Raw genomic sequence first — 24,368 nt, forward strand, 5'->3', positions numbered from 1 at the left:
TTGAAGTGTTAAGTCTCTTCTAGTGTATTTTTTAATAGCATTTCTTAAGAGAGCATGTAATGGAAAAATCAGTGAGTATTTGTAAGTTGCAGTTTTTTTCTTCCTAGAGTTTCATTGGATTTTTGGTTGTTTGTATGTAGTCTGTGTCCAGACTGATCTAACTAAAATGTAATAAAGGGGAAGGGTATGTGTGGTAGCGTCTAGTTACTCTGAATGCAGTGTTCTGTAATAGTGGGAGAAAAGATGAAAGGGGACCTTTTATGAGACCTAAAATGATACTCCAGAAATCTGTTATTAAATTACAAACACAAAGGAATGACAGATCCCCCCCCCTTCAGAGCTCAGTGGATTTTGTAATGCAGACAGCCAAGTGGTTTACATCCTCCCTACTCTTGCACCCTTTTCTAAGTATTGAACCTGGTCACTTCCTGAAGATTTATGAAGAAATATTACCTTGTTCTCCTCTCAGTGATACCACAAGGTTTTCCACATTATTGGATTACTGGAGGATTGTAGCAGTCCCTTTTTTATCAGACATTCATTGCATGACAAGATTTTCACACATGCCCTTCCCCCACTTTGCCCAGCTTTCTTTCACTTGTGTTACCTCTCAAATTTCCCTCCGCTGCTTTTCCTTTGGTGGGAGGGAGTCCACTATACATAACCCCCCCCTTTTTTTTTTTTTGCTAAAAGGTTTGGAGGGAGGATGCTTGATTAATCAAATACCCATCCTCATTTCCTAAAGGGCCTCCTAAAACTTGCCTTTCCTAAAAGGTAATTGCTACTTCTCTCCTGCTGCCCTTCTCCACCCATTAGCCCAACCTTTCTCCCCGCCCCCATTTTATCCCTTGCTACAGAGATCCCAAGCACAAGATATTTTATGACCCCAAGTTTTACAGCAGCTGGGGGCTCCAGTGTATGGCATGAAAAATTAGGTGGTTTATTGGCTCCTCCGTGCTGAACGCACTCTCCATACTGGTATGAGAGCTGCTTAACCAGGCTTCAGTGCCTTGAAACACAACACAACCAAATACCCCTCTCCTCCCAATAAAAGAACCTTCTTTGCCGCATTATCTGCACTCCATTAAGGATCTGATCAGATGTTCAGATTGTCTGATGGGTGCATTTAAAAGTGAAAAGGGGCTCCTGAGGGACTACTCAGGTGTATCTCCCTTCTGACCCTGTTGGGGAGGAGGGTGAACGCTGGTCTGGCTGAGCAGCCTTAGCCCCTGCTTGTTGTCTGATTGATTCTCGGGCTCTGGGTGGGTGAGGAGCTGCGAGGCAGCACAAGCCGAGATTGATTACTTCAATTTCAAATTCCCACCTCCAAAATAAGACTCTCAGATGTACACATAAGGAGCCCCCCATCCCCCTAACACGATTTCTGGAGGTGGAGCAGGTGTCTCAGTCACCTGTAGCTACCAATCACAAGTGGTCTTCCTTATCACAATGATGCTGGCAGCTCGAGCCTTCAGCTGGGACACATTAAAGCCCACAGACGGGTGTTGTTTGGTATCTGCCCGTGTTTGGCCTCGCACGTGTGGGTGCGTGGGGGCTGGAATTTAGGAGTATCTGGAGCAGCTGAGAAAGGGACCAGAACTCCCACTGGAGGTTGGTCCGGGAGGCTGCAGGGCGCCCTATGGACTCTCTGGGTTTGTTTTGCAAATTGCGGCTTTTGGGACTTCCGTGAGATTCTGGAGGTCGCGTTTGTTACACCCAGCCCAAAGGGAGCTCACGATCCCTCCGTGACCTTGACCGAACCTCTTTGAACGCCCGCAGCTTAGCCCAGGGGCAGGGAAATGCAGTTGTTTGGTCTGCCCCCCCCCTTTTCTCCTTGTTCCGGATTGATTTGGGCGCGCAGGCGACCCCCAGCCAGTCTTAGGGTACCTTGGCCTCACTTCCCAGGCCCACAGTGGGGCCTGAACCCCCGCCTCTTCCCTCCCTTTTGGCTTCTCCCCTTCTGCCTGTGTCTCTTCCCTCTCTCTCTCTCTCCCCCCACTTTTCCTCCCTCTCCCGCTCCGTCTCACACGCACCCTCTGTTTATTTTTCTGCCTCCATCTGGGCCCTGCTGATATTGTAATCACCCTGATGCACGTTGGCTTCTCTCCTCTCCCTCCCGCGCGCACACACTCCCTCACTCACAATGTGCCATCCTGACAAGCCTTTTACTTCTGATAAGCTCCGATGTGTGTTTAATGAATACAAAGCCGCGGTCTGGGTGCCGGCTCGGCCGTGGCCGCCTCGCGCGCGCCCCTCCGCCAGAAGGTAACCTGGGGGGCGCGGGGGGCGGGGGAGGGGCGGCCGGCGGGGGGAGGCAGCCCGCGCTCCCTTCCCCAGCGATGCAGAAGTCGATAAGAGCAGGAGAAGTGAAGATGTAACATGTTATCTGTCGCTCCTCTTAGCTGGCGGAAAGAATTTACATTTCAAGATTAGCAGAGGGAGAGGGAGCAATCTGCCTTTTGTTCGGGGCGAGGCAGAGGCAGCCACCCTGGCCCCAGCGCTATCGCCCATCACCTCTGCCATCCAGACGGGACTCACCGAGGTGAGATTACCCTGGGCCTTATCTTTAATTGGGTTTAGTTTTGCCAGTCTGAATAGGTTTAAAGGGACTCGATAAAGGGGGAACAATAGATTATTTATTGACTGGACGCTGGAGCCTTTGGATGAAGGGAGAGAAGGAACTGCTTAACAACTTGATTAGTGCGTGTTTTTTTTTTTTTTTTTTTAATTTTTAAGGTGAGGCTGCCTCCCTTCTGGCGGAAGAAGGAAAGGCTATGGAACTTAGGTGCGATTCCAGTGACTTAAAATGCCTTGCTAGGGCTTCACCGACACCCCTGCCTTCCTCAGCGGCTTGTTTTGAAGGACTGTCATTACCCCTGCCCTTTAGGAGAGAAGAGCGGAGAGGCTTTGGGGACTGGTCATTAATGTTTGGTTTTATGTACCTTGTTTTGAATCGGTGATGAATTGGTGTTAACTGCTGGTGTGAGCGAGGAAAGCAGATGAAGCCCACTTTTAACGTGGGATTAGTTTGATTGTATAGTGTGGCTCAACTCTGGCTATGTGGGGGGGTCATTCTGTTAGGTAGATTTTGTATTTGAACCATGAGTTTTTGCTTGGAGTGTGGTTTCTTTTTTTTTAAGAAAGCACTGTCTTTTTGATTCATGAATGTATTTCCAAAAAATCATAATATCAACTTTAGAGGGTTCTAGAGATGAATAAAAGCAGACAAAATGATTGCATTTGGCTCTTTCTCATTGTCAGCCTAGGTGTTCTCATAGGTAGATATGATCCAGTAACTAAAAGCCTAATTAAAATTTGTTTAAAGCCAGAGGGGCATGTTTCCTTGTAGACAGCGGCAGATCGATGGGGTAAGACAATAGAGTCCCATTATTTTACTTCCATTGACTGAGCATATTGACATTTCAGGTTTGCTGTTGCCTCAGTGAGCATGATGAAACACTGAAATTCACAGACCAACTGGTCAGAGTGGCACATATATTACTGTATGTCATTTCTGCCTTTGGGTTACCTTATCACCCAGGCAAAATGGGGCAGGACAGCAAAATGGGGCAGACAGGAAGCATAGAGCTCTTTCGATGAATAAACTGACAGATAACTTATCTGAGAAACATCATTCATTTTCCCCAGGAGTGGATGTTGCATAGAAATATTTAGATATTATATATATTTTTGCATAAATATGTTTTATGCAAAAATTTTAGAAGCTATGTGTCTCACAATCTTGCATATTTTACCCAGGAGAAGACCCATTTTCAAGATTTACCTTTCCCTCTCCAGGGAGGCCCTTATAAAGTGGTCATTCATCTCTTTCAGGAGGCCAGCTTGGGCCTGGGTGACATCCATTCTTCCCCAGTCTCTGGTGCTCAAAACAGCCAAGCACCTGCTAAGTCTATATGATAAAGAATGTGTAGGGGCCCTTCAAGAACAGAGCCTGGCTCTGACTTCTTCCAGTTTTCTTTTGTTGGGTGGAATATGAAATGAATGGAATGTATGTGTTTTATGCTCCTGTGCATAGGGAATGTATCGATATATGCATATTTTAAGCGGAGATAGGGAAAATCTAAGTGCTTATTATCTTCTTAATGCCATCTACCATTTTATGCATTTTTGCATAGTCTTTACATAATTATTAGGCAGACATTGAGTTAAAGAAATTAGAGCCATCCAGAAAGTGAACATGGAAAAACAGCCAGAAGAGACTAAGCCTATTTTTAAGCAGCTTAATGAAATTTTCAAACTATTATGAATATGACTTATACATAGCAATTGTTGCCACCAAGCAGGCATTGATGCCCTTTACAGTGTTTAGAACAAAACTAGCCCTTTATACCATTTTCATGAAAATGTTAGGTTTCTATTTGATCAGCAGGTGCTGTTGAGATGAAAGCCATGTGTAAATTTTCAGAAGGCCAGAAGTGTCAATTCAGAAAAGGAAAGTGATAAGAGAAAATGCAATCAGTTTTCCTGTTTTCAATTTGTGTAGGATTTGAAGAGCTGTTTTGTTAAACTGCTACATCTGCTCCAATATGAATATTGAACTACTTCCACTAAAAATAACAACCTATAATTTGGAAGCTACTGCAGTCTTTTGTTAATGTGAGTGGGTTATTTAAAAACAAAAAAACAAAAAAATAAAAAAACCCCAATTTTTTATTCTGACAATCTCTTGCCTAATGTGCATTTTCATTTGTTGGTACTTTTATCCTCAGCAGATAAATAGTATTATGCAATTAGGACCTCATCATGTTTGACTATAAAAGAGGTTCCCATAGGTGAAAATCCTGGTAATATAAAAAGGGTTTTCACAAAACAAATTTTATTTTAAAATAACCTTTTTAAATACATTTATTTAAAATGAGATAGCTATTCCTTATATCCTCTAATACTACAATATTTAACTTACTGCCGACTATTGTAACAAAGTTAACACTTTTCCATTGCATACTGAGCATTCTGTGATTTATTTCACCTTTAATATACCTGCAAATGTAAGTTTAAACTAATCAGGGATATTTTACCTAACAGGGCTTTCAGAATAATTTTTTTCATGCTTAAATAAAATGATTAAATTATGCTTGAGTGCCTGCATACAAAAGCTTTAGCTTCTATAGTACTGCTAATCAAATAAGTTTTATGGACAGGGAAAGCACCACATTAGAGAAAAATTGGATGCATTTTACTGGTGACATTTCTAGGAAAGACATGTTCTTTTAAAATCATCTAGTACTAATTAAAAAGAATAATGTGTCTTAGTTATAATAAAAATAATACTTCATTCCTGTAGCAAGAAAGTGAGTGACAGTGCTACCCATATGAAACCTGGGCATAGAGAATGAAAGTAGAAGGGAGACTGATGAAATTTGGATACGGTTCAATATTGATTCAATCCTTGATTGCACTTGGGTTGACTTGTGGCTGAAGTAATTTGTCCAGGGTGAGACCTGATCGCTGCTTAGGATCAATTAGCTTTGTAGCTTGTGGCTTCACACTTGAATTGCTAGACACACTCTTAACAGATAAATGCAGACCATCTCCAAAATGGATCAAGGAGAGGACAGACACTGACACATGAATGTGTTTGATATTAACGGATACAGTGCTTCTTCTGAAACACCATCTCAAAATAAGAGGTTGTTTGAAGAATAGCATTGTATGTACGTGTTTGTTATTACTATATGTAAACGGTCAGTGATACTCTTAAGGAATATAACTTCCAAATTGAAGCCCAAGCAGCCCTTCAAAGTGACATGTTGTGTTGGCTGACATATGGTTGTTAGAGAATGTATTCATAGACATAAATCCATCACTTGGGATATTTTATGATAAAGCCACAGTACTCTATATGGTGTTAATAGGAGAGAGATTCCTGGGACTTTTCATATTCATACTTTATGGTTCTTCCCATAAGAATCACTAATGAGGGAATGGCCCATGGTCTATGTTTAAGGCAAGGCGCCTTCTTCTTTGAAAAAGTTTAAAACCAACTTTACTGCTTCTGACCTCTAACATCTTCAATGACTAAGAGACCAACTTAAAACCCCCTGCATTGGTAATTCTGATTGTTATCTCCTGTGTAGTGTATCTCAGGAAGGAGTAAAGCAGACATTTGTTTTTGAAGGTTTTGTATTGATCGAGGTCTCCAAGGCAAATCAGCATTTGGGTGAATAGGGCCTTTAGAATATAGATCTTGTGGAAGAAGAATGCAAAAGGCACAAAGTTTTTCCATTGTGTCTCCAACAATCTAAGTACCTCTAAGTGCCTTGGGGAATGTGGTTGACTGGCTTCATTAGTCTTTTAACACCTGGGGCACAGACCACTTCTAAGTGTGCTCTGGGCTTTTAAGGGCTGTGTGTCTAGTTGTTGGAAGAGGAGTTGATAAATTTAAAGACCTACTATGAGCCTGGCCTTAACCTTTACACACATTTTAATCACAGATATTAAGTAAATGATAAAACAACATTTCACTGGCTTTCTAAGAACTCTATTCCATTGATCTAAGACTGAACATAATTGCTGTCTGGCTTAATTCTTGGTGCCAATTTAGAAAATTAAGGTCTACCCCCCCCCAATGAGTGACTACTTTGTGCCCGAGAGCTAATGATTAGGACCTTATTCTCTGAAAACTGGCTTGATGGTCCCCTTAGCAATTTTCTGTCCATCCATCTTCTGTTTTCACTTAACCATTCCTTGCTTCCTACCCAGAGAAGGAAGATTCTGCTACAGACTGTATTCCTCAATACTTCTAACCCTGGTGCCTCTGTTTCCTTGTCAGAATACCTGCATCCTACTGGCACTAAGCCTAGAGGGGTCGATCTGTTCCTTTTGTTGGACCCATCCTGCATTTTGGAACAGCTTTCTGCCCTGTGTCCCTAAACTTGCCCTAGTTGGTCAGTCTGTATCTTGGGATCTCTCAGTCAACCGAGTCCAACTTCCAGAAAACTTCTTGAGAGGATGTTTGCACCGTCCTTTGCTCTAGAGAAAAAGAATTTGTAACTGGTTGCTTGGTGTAATCACTCTCTATATTATAAAAATGATGGACTTAGTATGGGTGTGCAGTACTCTTAAGTGACAGCCAAATTGAGATTCCCTTTCCTTTTTGGTACTGACTGCTTGGGTTGCCAGAGGTACATCCCAGCCCTCAGAAAACGAGGGGATGGTTATATGTAGGAGTCTTTGGATGACATGGGAGTAGGTTTTTGGATATTTCCCATTGTTAGGAGAGTAGAAAATAAACGTAGTGCTTCTATTTTAGATCACGAGTTTGAGGGGCACAGTCTCTCTTCCTAGAGTGGGGAATGGCTGTGGGTGGACATCACTTTCTTCCCACTCTACTGTGTGAAGCAGTGGCATTGGGGAGGGGAAGCAATCTTCCACAGCCACCCTGGACTATAGGAGATTGTCTTAAGTCTTGTTACTAAAACTTGTTCAGAGGTGTATGATGGAGGAATGAATCTGAACAGGGAAGAAGTCTAAAGAGTTTAGGTTTTATTCAAGGAAAGTAGGCTTCATGCTTTTCTTGCACAGTCAGTGAACAAGATGATGATGAATGGGGCTCCTGGCAGTGGGACGGAGGCTGCAGGGCTGGAGAGTGGTTGTGATTACCAGGCATGCACTGCACCCCGCAGTCTTAAAGTCTGGGCCTGAGTCACTTGGGGAATTTAGAAAATGACCTCGCTGAACCATTTTTGGAGAGAATGTGGTAACAGCTTATTCAGATGAACAAGGGCACATTGTCATTTGGCTTAAGTAAAGAAAGACTGGAAAATTGTCCTTTTACTTTATCTGAAGAAACAGTCTGTTCTTGCTACTGGAGACAGTTAAAAACTTATTGCCAACAGCACCTGACTTTTTCCTTTTAGTTTATAAAATTAATACAGGGGATCAAAACATGTTAGAAATTTGATTCTAACTTTATTAATCATTAACAGTGAACCCAAGTTGGGTTTCTTTGGATCTTAGGAGATCTTACATTCTTCTGGTTTGATCAAGGTGAGCAATTTAGCAATATCTAGGAAACTTCTGCTGTGATGCTTAGGGCTTGGAAGTAATATTTTCATCTGTCATTAGAAATGGAAGCCTGCGGAGCTGCTGTTGCTTCACGAGCTGTAGACAGTTTTTGCATTGGTATTGAAAGTTCAGTGGGGAGCCAAATTTAAATTCTTTGTCATAAAGGAGATTGTCTTATAAGTGTGTGTATATGTGTGTATACGTGTGTGTGTGTGTGTGTGTGTGTTTGTGTGTGATGAGTTCTTAGTTGGTAATTGACTGGATTGAATATTACATCAGAAAAATACTAGAGAAAATTGCTGGGTATGGTGGTGCAAGCCTGTAATCCCACTACTTGGAAGGCTGAGACAGGAGGATCACAGGTTCAAGGACAGCTTTAGCAATGTAGCAAGACTCTGAGCAACTTAGTAAAACCCTGTTTCAAAATAAAAGTTAAAAAAAAAGGACTTGGAGTATAGATTGGAGGTAGAATGCCCCTCAGTTCAGTCTCCAGTAACACACAAGTATTAGAGAAAACATCACCAGGAGAGAGAGGTTTGTCTAAAACACAAGAGAGCAGCGGTCACTGATGATATGTAGAGAAACAGTGCTGGAGTAGTGATGAGCTAGACATGGCCAGGCAATAAGATGATCAGGGAACCAGGAAGAGCAGCAACTGTAAGATGTTATACAGGGTATTTGGGAGGACTCACCTAATAACACTTAGATAGGAGATCAGAGCCTAATAATATGAAGTAAGAAGATAGATTATAGTGCCTAAAAGAGCCTGAGTGATAACCATGCCAGGGCAAGAGCCCAGCAGCATTGCTGAGAATGTGTCAAATGCATTTTCATTTAACTTAACAAGTAGAATATCAGAAACTAGGAAGCCATCCCCTCCATTGGTTATAAGCATTGTGATACAAATTGTGCTTTACATACAAAGTCTTAGGAAGTTGGTTAGTCTAGTTAAAAGTAGGAGCACCATGTCCCTTTGCCTAACCTCAAGATAGAGGAAGATGTGAGATTGTAAGACAGGTCATGAAAGACTGCTAGTTTATTTTCTGAGCCTCTGCATATGTTATGTACACAGTGATGAGCAAACACAGCTGGGAAGAACAGCAGATGATATTGGGACTGGAACTGTGGTGTTTATCAGACTGACATAGTAATCCTTCTTTCCTGTGAAAGTGTTCTTTTTAAGTGACTGCTAGGATTCTGTAACTTTTCCCATGTTTCAGGCAAGTATTTTCCTTTACTACCCAACTTCTTTGCCCACCTGTCACACATTTTTATTCTTCTCTCCCTAGATTTATGTAGAAATGAGATCCACATTCAACCCCTGATGGGAAACAAGTGTGGACAATGACTCGTCCTCCTTCTGTTTAAATAAGTGTAGGTAGGTCAGCACAGGTCTAAAGGGAAAGGAAAAATGATCCATCTCCACTGTCAAGCCCAGGCTAAGCTTTGACAGCTAGAGGGAGCATGTAGAGGGTGTCAGAGGAAAATAGAAGTGAGGAACAATAAAATGAGGAACCCATTGACCACAATTTGATCTTTTTTTTAAAGGCACACTTTTTCTGTAACCCTGGTAAAGACACCTTTTGGAGCACGCGACAGAAAATTAAAATGTTTACACCTGTGAGTGAATAAAATGTTTATACCTGTGATACATATTTAATAAGTATTTACCTACTCAATGTAGAACAGAGTGCTAGGTGAAGATACAGAGCAGGTAGTAGGCTCAATTCCTGAATGACAAATCCATTCAGGACAAATTAAATAGCTACAGAGATGGTGGGGCTTGATTACCAATTGAAGGGTATAGTAAGTAGGATTTGGGGTGGGGGTGAGAGTGAATTGGAATTTGTCTTGAGGCAGATAGGATTTATCACTATGAAACTACTCTAATGAGGATATAGTAGTTTATAAGGTAGGAATGAGGTGTGCAGAAGACCCGCTGTGGAAGGGCTTTTGGAAGAGTGGTGGGTGGGGATGGAGAACACATTAAAAAAAGTGGCTGCATCCAAAATGGTCCCTTGGGTGTTTAGTAGGAGATAAAAGCAGAAATATCACAAAAGTCTTAAATATCAAGGATTTGATTTTAGCACTATCTTCTGAGTCAGCTGGAAGTTTTAAACGCTGCCCTCTGAGACCCTTCAGGGTTGAGAAGTGCCACAGAGGGTGACCAGGTTGGGTACAGGACATTTTGTCTGTCTCCCTACAATTGTAAAATCAGAATAGTTGTGATTTTTTGGGTAATAAATTGCCTTTTTAAATTAGATTTTCTAGTTGGATGTCTTTTAAACAACAAACACTGTTGCAAAGCAAATCTTATAATAAAACCGAATTTAAAAATGGCACTAGTCCAGGAGAAACCATGGGCACAATTAAAATTGTGCTTCCGAGATGTTGTACTGGGTGAGGTTCACTGGAGAGTGAGGAGGGCCTGGGTTATTGGAGCTCTTAAGATTTTAGATCTTGCTGAGTGGCCACCAGGAATTGGTTAGTGGGATGAGAAAGAAGAAGTAGGTGCAAGAGACATTGTAAAGGGAAATAACTAAAGCTTGGGTAGAAGGGTGGGTTTAGAGAAGGGGAAGAGTTAATGGATTATCAAGCGCTCTTAGCTTGCCAGGATTTGGGAATCCTTTTGGGTGTTTAAGAAGAAGCTTCCTTGACTTCCCACAGGCTCAGAATCTTGGGAATCTAGAGAGGAGCCTCTGGATCCATTTGTATGCCCCAGGGAATTTTATGGTTTCATCTATCTTTGGGAGGTGTTGACCGGGCTGTCAAACAGTAGGTATACCTTCCAAAGTGGTTGTTACATGGAAGATTCATTATTTACTTTTTTGGGACTTGGCATTCTCATGTGTTTTAACTCCCTGAATGGATTTCAAACTCTTCTGTTTCCCTTTTGCAGATGCCTTCTGGCTATGTGGAAAGAATAAAAAGTGGTCTACTTGGCTGGGTTTTAAGACCTATAGCATCCCATTCAACTAGAGCTCCCTGTGGTTTATGTTTTATGCATTTCAGCCATTGGACTTTGGTTTGCAGGATAATTTATAAAACTTTTTAATTGGAAGCCAGGCATGGTGGCACACTCTTGTAATCCCAGTACTTGGGAGGCTAAGCTATGTTTGTGGCCAGCCTCGGCTAATTAGTAAGGCCCTCAGCAACTTAGACCCTGTTTCAAAATAAAGAATAAAACATAGGGTCAGGGGTGCAGCTTGGAGGTAGAATTCCCCGGGGTTTAATCCTCAGTTCCACAAAAATAATAATAAAAAATAAAACTAAAGCATTTTAAGTGCAACATTATGTGCCAGGGAAAGAGAAGGTAGAGATGATAGAATAAGGAGTTAAGGAGAGGTTGAAGAAAGCAAAAGCATTCCGTGATGACCAGCAGGCCCCAGACACTGGGCTCCATATTCATGTGGGCAGAAGGAGAAGTAGTTACGGAGGGTCTTTGACCCAAATTCAACAGATCAATACCCTAGACATTGTCTGTAAACCAGATACTTTGTCGTGCAATGATGCTTTTCAAATCGACTTTGAAAATAGCACAGAGTCTGGAGCATGCCTGTAATCCCAGCTACCTGGGGAGACTGAGATGGGAGGATTGCAAAGTTCCATGCCAGCCTGGGCAACTTGGCTAGAGGATATCTCAAAAATAAATAAAAAGAGCTAGGGGTATATCTCAGTTTTGTTTTAAAATGGAGGCCAGCCAGATGTGTTGGAGTATGCTTGTAATCCCAGTACTTGGGAAACTGAGTCAGGAGGATTGCAAGTTTTAGGCCAGCTTCAGCAATTTACTGAGGCCCTTCACAATTTACTGAGTTACAAAATAAAAAGTAAAATATGGCTGGGAGTGCAGCTCCGAGTTAGAATGCCCATGCACTCAATCCCCAGTACCATACAGAATAAAAAATTAAATTATTTTTTTTTAAAAATGGAGGCCTTGCCGAGTGTAGTGGTGCATGCTTGTAATCCCCGCACTTGGGAGGTGGAGACAGGAGGATCATGCAGGTTCGAAGCCAGCCGCGCTGGTTTAAGAGACCCTGTTTCCAAATAAAAATATACAAAATAGGTGTCTGGGAGTATATCCTGGAGGTAGAAGGGTTTCCAGGAACCCTAGTACCACACACACACACACAAAAAAAAATGGAGACCTTGTGTTGGAAAATTAAAGGAATCCTTTTTTATATGTTAAAGGGGCAGAATTAAATCATTATTAAATTGCTCATTGTTAATTGTTCTGACTTACGGGATTTTGGTTTTTGGAAGAAATGACATCAGCAACAAAATATATAACCATATGAGGGCATTTAGGGTAGGGTTTGTCAAAATTGTATTATTTCAAGGTCTTTGCCTTGTTTTCTCTAGCATCACTTAATTTGAAAACATGCTGGCAATTCTTTTTGCTTTTTGAACCTTAATCAAATTTGGGGTTTGTGGTTTTGTTAGAAAATGTTTCAGAATTGAATTTTTAAAGACTTTCACTCCTCTTTTGTCAGTTGCGTTTGGAAAAAATTAATCATTGACAGTCAAAAAGAGAACGTCAGCACAAAAAATATCAATCTTTTTTGAAAGACTAAGACTAATTTATATGCATTGGTAGGGAATTCTTGAGATACCTTCCTAAGTAAAAAAAAAAAAAAAAAAAAAAAAAAAAAAAAAAAACAAGAAGCAGAAAAATGTAAGTAGTACAAAAAGTTGCATAAAGTTCTACTAATGACAGTATATACAAGATTGGGACAATACTACTTGATTTGAAGGAAGAAGATGCCCAGGTGTTGGTGGCTGGAAGGAGCCTTTGAGTCTTGGGTCCTCTGGTACCGCTGAGTGTTTTGTAATCCTTGTGCTAATGTTACCCACTATAAAGTTCCTGGTTTCCTTGTCAGGCTGGGGTGCTGCCCTACTCGGGGACTGTGCTGCTGCTCTCTTCCTTGCCAGAAGGCGGTACAGAGTAGTGGCGAAGAGACCTAGTTACCATTTGCTTAATCTCCTGCCACTCTTCTTACTCTAGAAATAATTCCCATAATGGCATGACTTCTGTGGCTGTGGGAGGATGACATGACGCACACGCGTTTAAAAGGCTTGTTTCTTCTTAGCATCTGACTTGCCCACTCTGGAATTGTCCACCCCTTTCCTTCATTTAGAAACCAGTCGTAGTGTCCTCTCCTTGCTCTGGCTCGTTCTTCATTCAGAAAATACTGAATGGAGAGGTTGGTCCTAACTGACCCCTGGAAATATGGGGATGTTTCATACAGACACCAGCCCTGCATTGCCTGGCCTTTCTCTCTCAGCCTGCTCCAGGTCCCTGGGCTGCCTCTTGCCTGGGTGCCTGGGCCCCTCAGCAATTCCTCTGGGGAAGCCCAGCCTGGCCCTTAGTCTTCCCGTTTAGCCTGTGGTTCAGCTTTCTGCTCTGAAGCCTACATGACCTCTCTTCCCCAAGGAAAGAATCTATCACATCTAACATCACTACTGTCCATAGGGTTTGTAAGCTCCTTGAGTGTGGATGTCTGCAACAGCTGGGATCCTTTTTGATGATTTCTTGAATAGGGAATGAAAGCTGATGGCTTGAATGCAAGTTATTTAAAACTGCCCCGAAACATGGTGTTGCCAAGGCCAAAACACACTTTTTGGTTCCAACAGTGTATTGTTTCTTTTCTTTCCAATCTATTTGCACCTTGGTTCCCTTTCATTGTGCTGTCTTATCATGGAATGCATATTTTATTGCTGCTGTATTTTGGCCTGTGTATTGTAGCAACCTAATATATAAATAAACACCCTCTCCCCCAATAAAAACACTATGTGCATAGGATGAATCTTAGGTGAGCTATAAAATTATGAAGTTGCTTGGATTTGCATAGATGCACACCTTACCCTGTTTTCAATTTCATTTTTTAAAATACTGAATTTCATAAATAGGCTTTTATAACAGATGAGTCCCCTGAAATTGTAAGTAAAATGGTGTGCATGTTGAGTATTTAGATGAGCTAGAATTGTTCCTTTGATTAGAGGCCTAAACAAATCTAAAAACCATTTTAGTGGCTTTCAGCTTCTTCTGACCAGATGCTCCCTGGAGACCCCATGTTTTCCCAGTTCTCTTTCTTCTTTAGCTGCCCAGATCTGTTTTCTATGCTCTCCCTACCCCATCTAGTCTTGTCATTTTCTTGACATTGTGTGGAAATCTAATTGCTCTAGTTTTGAACCAGTTCTTAGTTTTGAAGCAAATTCCCCATGAACCAGTTTCAAAACTAGAGATGGTGCTCTAGTTTTTTTTTTTTTTTTTTTTTTTTTTTTATTGGGGGGTGGTGTGGCAAATGCTTGCAATCTCAGTGTTTGGGAGTCTGGGACAAGAGTATTACAGGCTCAGGGCCAGCTTGGGCAACTGAGACCCTGTTTCAAAATTAAAAATAAAAAGGGCTGGGAGTGTAGCTCAGTGATAGAACACTCTTGGGTTCAATCCTCAGTAGCACAAAAATAAATAAAACTAAAGAGGGTGATTCATGCCTATAATACTAGATACTCAGGAGGCTGAGGCAGGAAGATTGCAAATTAGAGGCCAGCCTGGGTAATTTAGCAATACCGTGACTTCAAAAGAGGGGGACTGAGAAATAGAAGGGAAACCAATAGATTAGAAGAAGGGGGGGGGGTCAAGGAAAGGAAGAAGACGGAAAGGGGAGATGCTATGGAATGCACCTGCCCAAATTATGATATGTGCATTTAGAATATATAACAGTGAATTCTGCTATCATATATAATTATAATGCACCAATAAAAAAGAGGGGTACTGGGGATTTAGCTCAGTGCTAGAATGCCCCTGAGTTCAATTCATAGTATGGCAAGGAAAAACAAAAGTTAGGGTATTGGACAATAAGGGCTCTTCAGGCTAAGAGTCCATGGCTCAGAATATAGAACTGGATGAAAAGTCTGTTTTTCCTCAGGTAACAACATTTCCATTTGAAGCACCACTTTCAGAAGAGCAACTTAAGAGTATCGTGTGTGTGTGTGTGTGTGTGTGTGTGTGTGTGTGTGTTGGTACTGGAGGTTGTACCTAGAGGCATTATACCTCTGATTTCTACTTCTAGCCCTACTTTATTTGGAAATGGGTTCACTTGGTTTATGAGTTTCACTACTTGCTGAAGTTGTCCTGGAATCTGCGATCCTCCTGTCTCAGCCTCCTACGTACTGGAAGGACAGGTGTGTGCCATCATATCCAGCTCTAACCTTGAGTATCTTAGTGCCAGTGATTGAGCAATGTAAATGCTGGATGCTTTTATGGCACGAAGTTCACAGCTTGCCTTAATAATTCCTTGGGAATGAACTAGCTTGGAAGCTACTACTTGAGGTCAACCATCTTGCTCAACATGGCCTAAGATGGGCAAGGTCTGAACCTAGATTTGCTTACCTTAAGGATTCATTGCTGTTCTGGAGCATACTACCTTACTACCCCTCTCCTGAGGGAATTGCTAAATCCTCCTACCTAGGAATTTCCCCATAAATAGGCTAGCCCTTCAGTCTGCGGGTGGGAATTACATACTCAAATAAAAATGGAAAAAGATCGAGACCTTTTCTCTGCACTTAGAAAAGTCACTGTTTAAAATACAAAAGTATTATAAGTTTGCAAGTGTGAGAGAAAGAGAGAAACTAGCTGATAAGGAGCAGCAGCCAGACCATGTTTGCAGCTGGACAGGAGTAGTGGCCCCCTGAGATACATGGCCATCAACCATGAATGCAGATACTTCCAAAGTACTGTTTTTCTCTTATGTGAAAGTTGCTAGCATGGAACAGATGCCTTTATTTGGAGAAACCAGTCTTTGGAAATAATTGGTTCTCTCTTCTTTTGTTCCCTAGAGATGATCTTTCACAGATGAAATTAGATGAGGGGAAAAAAAATTAAGTCACAATACATTCATTCAAAGTATTTTTTCCTTTGTTACTCCAAAATGTTTTGGTAGCTGCAGCTTAGTTCCTTATACTATGGTTTTGTCAACTGACTGTAGATACTTTATTTCTGTCACTATTAGTATAGTAGTAACTACAGAAAGGGAAAAAAAGATAATGGTTGTAGTGAGCCATTTTAAAGTAATGGCCTTTGCTTTTATTTTAATGCTTTGAGCCATAATGTTAAAGTGAGTACCACTACCTTTTTGATTTCAAATAATAGGTACTGAGCACACTGGATAAGATATTTGTATTAGGAACACTAAGATAGGTATTTTACAGGAATTTTATCTTCATATCATCCAGGTAAATTAAGTATTATTATCCTACTTGAGAGATTAAATCTGGAATTTACAGAGGTTAAGTGACTTGTCCAAGGTCAAATGGCTGATAAGTGAGAGTAGAAGCTGAGTCTCTGGGCCAGCCAGAGCTGCATGCAGTGAGCTGCCCAGTGGGCAGTGTGTGCAGGATATTATTTTAGAACACTGTATTTCTAGAATATTAAGTTGTATTCTAACAGAGGAGATATTTAAGAGCTTTTTGTCATATAAATTGGGATGGTTCATTAACTCATTGGTCATACTGCTTTGTTGATTTGACTAAAAATAAATTGTAATTTGGTTACCTGTGTTCTCATTAATTTCTTCTTTAAAAATAAATTAATGGCCGGGTGTGGTGATGCACGGTTATAATTCCCGCGCTTGGGAGGCAGAGACAGGAGGATCGCGCAGGTTTGAAGCCAGCCTTGCTGACTTAAGAGACCCTGTTTAAAAAAAAAAAAAAAGTTAGCTGGGCATGGTAGTGCATGCTTGTAATCCCAGTACTTGGAGGTTGGAGGCTGATACAGCAGGATTCCAGTTTGCAGCCAGCCTCTGCTGCTTAGTGAAGCCTTCTGCAATTTAGTGAGACCCTGTTTCCAAATAAAGAATAAAAAATCAGGCTGGGCATGTAACCCAGAGCCAGAATGCCCCTGGGTCCAATCCCCAGCACCTAAACAAACAAACAAACAAACAAACAAAACAAAACCACACACAAAAAAACAAAAAAAAAAAACAAAAAGAAATAGGAGTTGTAGAATTTTTAAATAGTGCCTTATAACAGCAGGAAGAAGGGGCATGGATAAAGACAAGATATTTTGTGATCATCTAGTCCCTCGTTCACTCAGCTGGTATTGAGTATCTTCCCTGTGCCGAGCACTGGGTGTGAGTGTTGAATGTACATGGCTATGCCCTGTGGCTCGAGCAGGGAATTGGGATAGGCCATCAACGTAGGGGCTGAAGACATTCAGAGAATAAGCTGAGAGCTCATTTCTACAATGCCTGGTACACTCAATTGAGAGAAGTCTGTGTGTCAAAACTGCTAGAGTGCATTTCTACCTTCAAGTTTGTATGGATGTGGGCCATAGGTCTCAGGGGCAGCATCCTGCTGCTCAGCATAGAAGGGTGGCCCTCACAGTCCTGGCTGGCTCCCATCCTGGTCATGTCTGTACAATACCAGGGGAATGGGTTCATGTGAGCAGCACTTGGTAGGTGAAGAATTGCAAAGCCTGATAATAAACCAAAAGTGCCATTACAATTGAAAGAAGAGAAAAAGATTATGGGCCCTATATGTGGCCCGGGAAAGACTTATGGAAGGCCTGGGACTTGACGTGGGCCCTTGTGGCATTTCATTAGGTGGGATTTGTTTGTTTGATATATTTGGATGACTACTAAGTGCCAGATACAAAACAAAGTGCCTGCTCTCCTAGAGCTTACAGTCTGGGATGGGGGAGGGAGACAGAAAATAAAGAAACAATATCTGTCCATATAGTGTTAAGTGCAGTGAAGCATGTTAGCATGACGCAGGGGGGTGTGGTGAGCCTTTAACTCACATGGTTGGGAAAATCATTTCTGAGGAGACTCTCAAATTGAAGGCTGAAGCTAGGCATGGTGGCACATGCTTGTAATCCCAGCATTTGGGGGGCTGAGACAGGAGGATCATGTTTCGCCGCCAGCCTTAACTACTTAGTGAAGCCCTTTGTAACTCAGTGAGACCCTGTTTCAAAAAACAAAAAGCTGAGTGTTGAGAAGGAGTTGGTTGAGCCCTGAAGTCTATGAACAAAGCCATAAGGTGAGGTGAAATGTTCTCTTGGGGCGTTTATGCAGTGATGAGCTGTACTCTGCAGAAGACCTACTTGGCGTGGAGGCCAAAAACTGTAGAATGATACCAAAATAGGGAGGGTCTTGACTGTCTGAAGAAGGTGAGAAGGAGGTGTGAGACATTAGAAGCCAGGAGGAGAATCTGGATGAGTGTATGTCATGGAAGCTTGAGAAACTAAAGATATTGACATTTGCTTCATGAACTCTATGACGAGGAATACCCCAGACACAATGTCTTAATTGCTTCCTGTTGGAAGTTGGATATAGTCTGAAGTCCTAAAAGGAGACATACATGGTGCCTTGTCAACTAAGCACTATGGCAGATGGGGGTGGGGGGACCACAGAATTGCCCACACATGGACTAAGGAAGCTTTGACACAGGTAAGCAGTAACCCAGTGCCAGGGTCAGTACACAAGGTAGTGTTTTCTAAGTCATGATCTAACAGCTTCCTCTTGTGATGAATTCCCCTCACAATGGGGGAAATTGTGTTTCTAATCAGATCAATGTGAACAAATGGTCTTTAGGCTACAAATTATTTTTGTGAAGGGGAAGCGAAAAGTTAAGGTGTGAGTCCATCCTGGTGAGGCTTATTTTAATGTTCATTTTTAGAATAAGTATCTTGTTTACTAAAGGAAAAATTGCCCCAAAATGTTGATAGATTTCTCTATAGAGAGATGTTTAGGCAGTGAACGGATTCCTGGCAGTGATGGAGAAACACGGTAATGGGGACCTGCACTTGATCTCTTTTGAGGTTGATTCTGATGTGTGTAGTCTTTACATCCTATTAAATTTTTGAAAGATAAACTGATACAAGAATGATTTGCCAAGGCCAGCGACTCTTCCTTTTAAAACCTTGGCTCAGTGTGCACATTGAAGGGATGGGGGAGAAAGATAAAAGCATTATAAATATGAGGTTAACTGAATTCAAATAGAAGGTTCTCTCAAGTTATTGCATTCCTTAGAAAATAAATACATTGCGCATATGGTTAAGATTGATCAAAAAAGTATTCTGTATGCCAGTGATTACATTCCCATCTGTGATTAAGGTTTTCTGTCTGCATCTGGTTTTCACATTATATTTCTGTAACAAGAATCCTTTATATAGCAGAGTTCACTTTCTGTATTTTCTATTAGCTGCAGCTTGAACTACTGCACGGATCGCAGATTTACACATGTGGTTTTCATTACTTCATACCATTGAGAAAAAGTAATATTTGTTTGGGAATGTATGTTTTCCACAATTTCCATGGTAATACAACATGTTGAGCCTTTTTAATAACACTCTGGTAGAACTACAAATTGAGGCATTCCGCTCTTGGTGAAGCTTAGCTTTTAAACTTTTCTCAGTATGTGTTCTCCTTGGAATGAGGTTTTACAAATTTGAGAGTTGAGGATCTGAACAGCGCAATGGTTAAAGATAGAGAATTTTGACTGTCATTTCCATGTACTGCAAATTTTAGTGTGGAATAGGCATTGCAGACGTATGAATATGTATTTCATGGTGCTCAACAGCATTACTTTTTTTCTTATTATCATTTCCTATTGGAAGGGCAATGGATGTGCTGGGTGTATGAATCTCAACCATGATTCTCCCACATTCAAAGATTGCCTCTTTTTCTGTTATTCTTTGATTGTGATGTGATATTTCATATAAAATAATGAAATGGGGGAATACTGCCATGATAACTGTAGGTTTACCTTGTACATTGTTTGGATGTGTATTTGCATGCTCTGTTAACATTTAAGACTTTAAAGCTAGGCACATTTGAAATATTTAGTAGCATTTTGGTTAACTTTTCTCCATCCAATTCAGAATATTCTATGTGAAATATTTAGTAGCATTTTGGTTAACTTTTCTCCATCCAATTCAGAATATTCTATGTGAAATAGACAACCATAAGTTAAATGAAACAGTATGTTTTATAATGAAGGATTATTTCTAATTGAGAATTTGTCTTCTAAGGGAGGTTTATCCACATAGTCATTTCAACGTGCCTCAAAATCGAGATTCACCACACTATTTTTCTTAATGAACTATCTGCTATTTAGTGGTCATGAGTAGGAAGTAGTCGACTGTCAGGGAATTTGTACGGGTTTTGGTTACTTTATCCGTTCAATGGAGATTATTTTTTGGGCCCATCCAGGGACATGGACCACTTTTTATCAGGCTTTCTGATGTCCTGATGTCTTTGTTGATGGTTGCTGAAGCACAAAGTACTATCATAGATCATGACCGAACCTAAAAGAAACTATCCATTTTCTTTTTTTTCCAATATTTGTTTAGCCTCTATTTGTATCATTTTTATACTTCATATAGAAACACTAGATGTAACTCATATTCCATTTTCCAGAATCAGTCCTTTTTAACATCTAGACATACTTACTTCTAATTTATCCTTTTGTGCGTGCCCCTCCCCTCCTCAGGGTTTGAGTATTGCTAAGATCTGTATGCATTATGTGTATCAGTATATTTTGGTTATTTTCTAATTGAAACATTTCCTTTATCATTTGCTAATAAAATTGGTAGGATTCATGCTATACTGACTGAATGTTTCCAAGTTCTGGCTGATTGTCTTGAATGCTCTTTGTTGAGTTTTAAGGCAATGCCCTTCTAAGAATTATCTAGGACTATGTTTTTCCTAATCAGTGCTTATTTAATTTTTTGCCATAAAGAACAAGAAACTGATTGAATCACAGCAGAGCTATAATGAGACATTGATATTTTTAATAGAATCTGCTCATCTTATATACATAAAAGTATGCTCACCTATTCAAATTCCTAGACCATAATTTGGTTTCAGAAATAATTGCACCCTAGTGATACTTTTTTAGATTAATTTTATAAATTTTGATTCTTTTGCATTTATTGAGTTCCTAATTTATGTGCACATAATTATGTGAGGCATTTTTATTGGATAGATTATAAGAATTAAATAATATTTTTTGTTCACAGTAGTGAGTAATAGTAGTAGTGACATGTGAGTAGTAGGAACTCAAGAAATGTTTGTGGTCTGGTGAATGAATTCTAAACTTACCAAATTTAGCAGGAAAAACAAGGAAATTTGGATTGCTCTAGAGGAAGAAAATGAAGTGGTGAAGCTTATTGGTTTGGTAAAATGATTCACCAATAATTTAACTAAAAATGTTAAAGTAGTCAGATAAAGATTATTCACTATCATTGTTTCATTAAAGTATTTTAGCTAATAATGATTCTTGAAATTTCAGAACAACAAAAAAATGTGGATACCACTTTGTTTTGAAGCAGGATTTAACATGTAAAATTCTATAAAATCAAAATCAAAACACACTTTGTTCAAAGAGCTTTCTAACAAATCATTTTAACAAAAAAGAGTTTTCTGACAAATCATTTAATTTTTTTTACTGAAACAGGTAAAATCTAACATTCTGTTGTGGTATTGATGCATATGTACTTTAAAAAACAATTTAAGAGGCATTTTTAAGTTCAGAATACTCAACCTTGAGTCAGATGATGGGAACTTTCAAAGTCTTTAAGAGCTGGTCTTTACAAGAACTGAGAAAAATGAGAATTGTTTTGAATTCTTCTGAAATTTAGAAGAGCTTTTGTGTGTTTCTTAAAACAAATAAAGCTGGCCTAGTATTATCATGTAAATAGATGGGTGTAATACATCAGACTGGTTGTGATATATGCATTTTTTTTCCCTTTGTTGTTGTCAATAGAAAAGATTGATCTCTGGGCTGGTGAACATAATCTCTGTCCCAGTCAGAAAAGGAAAGAGGAAATTAGCAGAGCGATTGGTGGAGAATGATATCTGTCAAAAGAAACACTTGGAGAGCACTGAGTTTAGTAATAGGTGACTGCCGGAAAAAAGGGAACTTTGAATATTGTCAAGGTAAGGAACAGATACATATTTTGATTTTGCAATTTACTTACGTACCAGAAAACCACCCTATTATTTTTCCCAATATAATTGTGAAGGTTTTTTTTCTTTCTCCTAGTGCCTGTTGATAAAGATTTTGTATTGTATGTTTTAACCGTTTGTCTTTGAAATCTTTGGGTGTGGGGATTGGGTGGGGATCAGTCTGGCAGTGGGAGCCCTGTTTGAGAGCTTTGGGTCTAAAGATATCAAATGATCAAGTACCAAATTTATTTTCACCCTCTTGTTGCAACGCTTCTTGCCATGTTTCATAATACATCTGTTATAAACTGAGCAATACTTGGAGTTAAAGAGTAAAAGCCATGCCATGATTTCTGTGTTTATTGTAATGAGGAGATGGTGTTTTCTGAAACAGTTTGTTGACTAAACAGGAAAAAAAAAGTGTTTTTCAATTTATTATTTCTTCTGATTGATTTGGTTATATTTTAAGTTTTAGCTGAGTGTTAATTCTGAAGCAGAATTTATATCTGTAAGCACATTAAAAATAGTGATATCTAACTTTAGGAAAACATGATATAAACTAAGTCTATTACCACTTGAAAAGAGACTTTTCAAAGTCTGCACCATTTAAAGATTCAGGGATGCCCTAAATTATGGGTTTGGGGAATTAGTACCTCTTATAGCTAGCTGTGTTCCAGGTTTAGCAGAAAGTAGACTCATGCAGAAACACCGAGTGAGGATAAACTGCTAAGACAGTTGACAGGGATTGGAAATACTATGATTAACTTCATGGAAAGAGGGGTGGCAAAATATTTACCTTCTGTGACCATTGTATTGAAAATATCCCTTCGTTGTCTATCCCAACAATCTCTATTTCTCTTGATTCCTACAAGTACCTATTGCCTCATTTTTTTTACAATTTTTTTTATTGGTGCATCGTAGTCGTACATTTTAATGGATATAAGATGTAAAGGCATACATGCATACATACATCACTCATTTAGCCTAGTTCTTAAAGTTCCCCGGTCGGGGGGGGGGGGGTTGGCATTTTGTTTGTTTGTTTCTTGAAGGACTGGAGAAACTGAAATAATTTCCTGTAGGATTACACACTCCTCTGGGGAATTCTTAATCATGATTTGGTTTCTTTGTCTATATTTCCTTTTTCTTCATCCCTCCTTCCTATAATGATACCTCTCTGTATAATTAGTGAGAGGTATTGATGAACTCAAAGAACAGGCAAGTAATCCAATTGCTTAAGTAGTTGAGACATCTCCCATCTTTGCCTCTATCTTCTTGTGTACTCTTCTTCTTATTTTTTTGAGAAGTCAGATCTTAGTTGATGAAACTTCTAAAATCTTGCATAGAGAAAAAATAGGGTGTCAATATAATAAAAGAAGCCAACTAATAGCCATTCCCACTTTAGAATTGCTTTCTTATCTTCTACCTGAGAAAGGAGATGTTTCAAACCAGACCCTACCTCTTTGCTCATGGCCTTCTCTGTCTCGGTGAGGGTTCATAGTATATGATTCAGATATCTGTGGTGCATATTAAAAATTGAATAAGGTATTGGATTTTAAAACTTGAACCCATGTTGTGGATGCATGGAGTGATGATCTTTACCCTCCCCGTCCCATTGCAGTCGTACTCCCTCCTGCTCCTGTGGAAGACTTCTTTAGCCTCCTTGTAGGGTGGAAGATCCATATTGAGAGGGAAAATACATGGCAAAGACACATCCTAATGCAACTCAACGGGTGGTGTTATAGCATGAAAACGCTGAACCCCCCACAGCATGTACCACAAATACCATACTGAATTTCTTCTTCCTTCTCTGTCCCCTCTCTCATGTGTGTCTGTGAAAAAATGATGCATGCAGACAGACATATTTGTGTTGGCCTGTTGTATATAACTCTGGGGTTCTCATTGTTTTAGGTTGAATTAAGAATCGAGTCCCGGTTATTCCTTTTTATCATAATCATGGATGCATTACAATTATAGGGATCAGAATTAGGTAGACCACCAGAGATACCAAAGAGCAGAAATCACGTACTTTAAATTCACAAACACCTGGAAATCCACTGGGTTCATGGAGTCATTTGGAAACCAAAAAGCAAACAACTACCAGCTGGAAAGTCAGACCTGTGAGTGAGAATAGTCTGAGGAGGTGCCAGAGACTCTGGTCTGTGTGGCAGGTCAGGGGAGGCCTGCCTACCTCTGCTGGGAGAAATGATACTGAGGACACAGGCCACCAACCTGAGTGGAAGCTGGTAATGGAAAAATGCTGGTCTGTTTCACCCCTGGTGTTTTTGTTTCCATCATTATTACTACTACTACTATTATTATTACTATTTTATTTTGGATGTTTGGGATGGAGCCTGCAAGTGAAGCTCCTGCCCTAATCCTGAGCCACACACCTGCCCC

The 24,368-nt window shown here is 40.2% G+C and overlaps 1 protein-coding gene across 1 annotated transcript in view; it reads left to right on the plus strand.

The window, feature by feature from the left end:
• Nucleotides 1-2,143: 2,143 nt before the first annotated feature.
• Nucleotides 2,144-24,368, plus strand: part of RUNX1T1 (RUNX1 partner transcriptional co-repressor 1) — a gene marked incomplete at both ends in the record, with an annotated part of 132,192 nt that continues 109,967 nt past the window's right edge. The window contains 4 exon segments of the mRNA XM_080693949.1: nt 2,144-2,239; nt 2,241-2,265; nt 2,403-2,483; nt 2,486-2,542. Coding sequence (XP_080550075.1) covers nt 2,144-2,239; nt 2,241-2,265; nt 2,403-2,483; nt 2,486-2,542 — 259 coding nt within the window.

The sequence above is a fragment of the Muscardinus avellanarius genome (assembly GCF_963383645.1).
Source record: "Muscardinus avellanarius genome assembly, chromosome: 4".
Classification (NCBI taxonomy): domain Eukaryota; kingdom Metazoa; phylum Chordata; class Mammalia; order Rodentia; family Gliridae; genus Muscardinus; species Muscardinus avellanarius.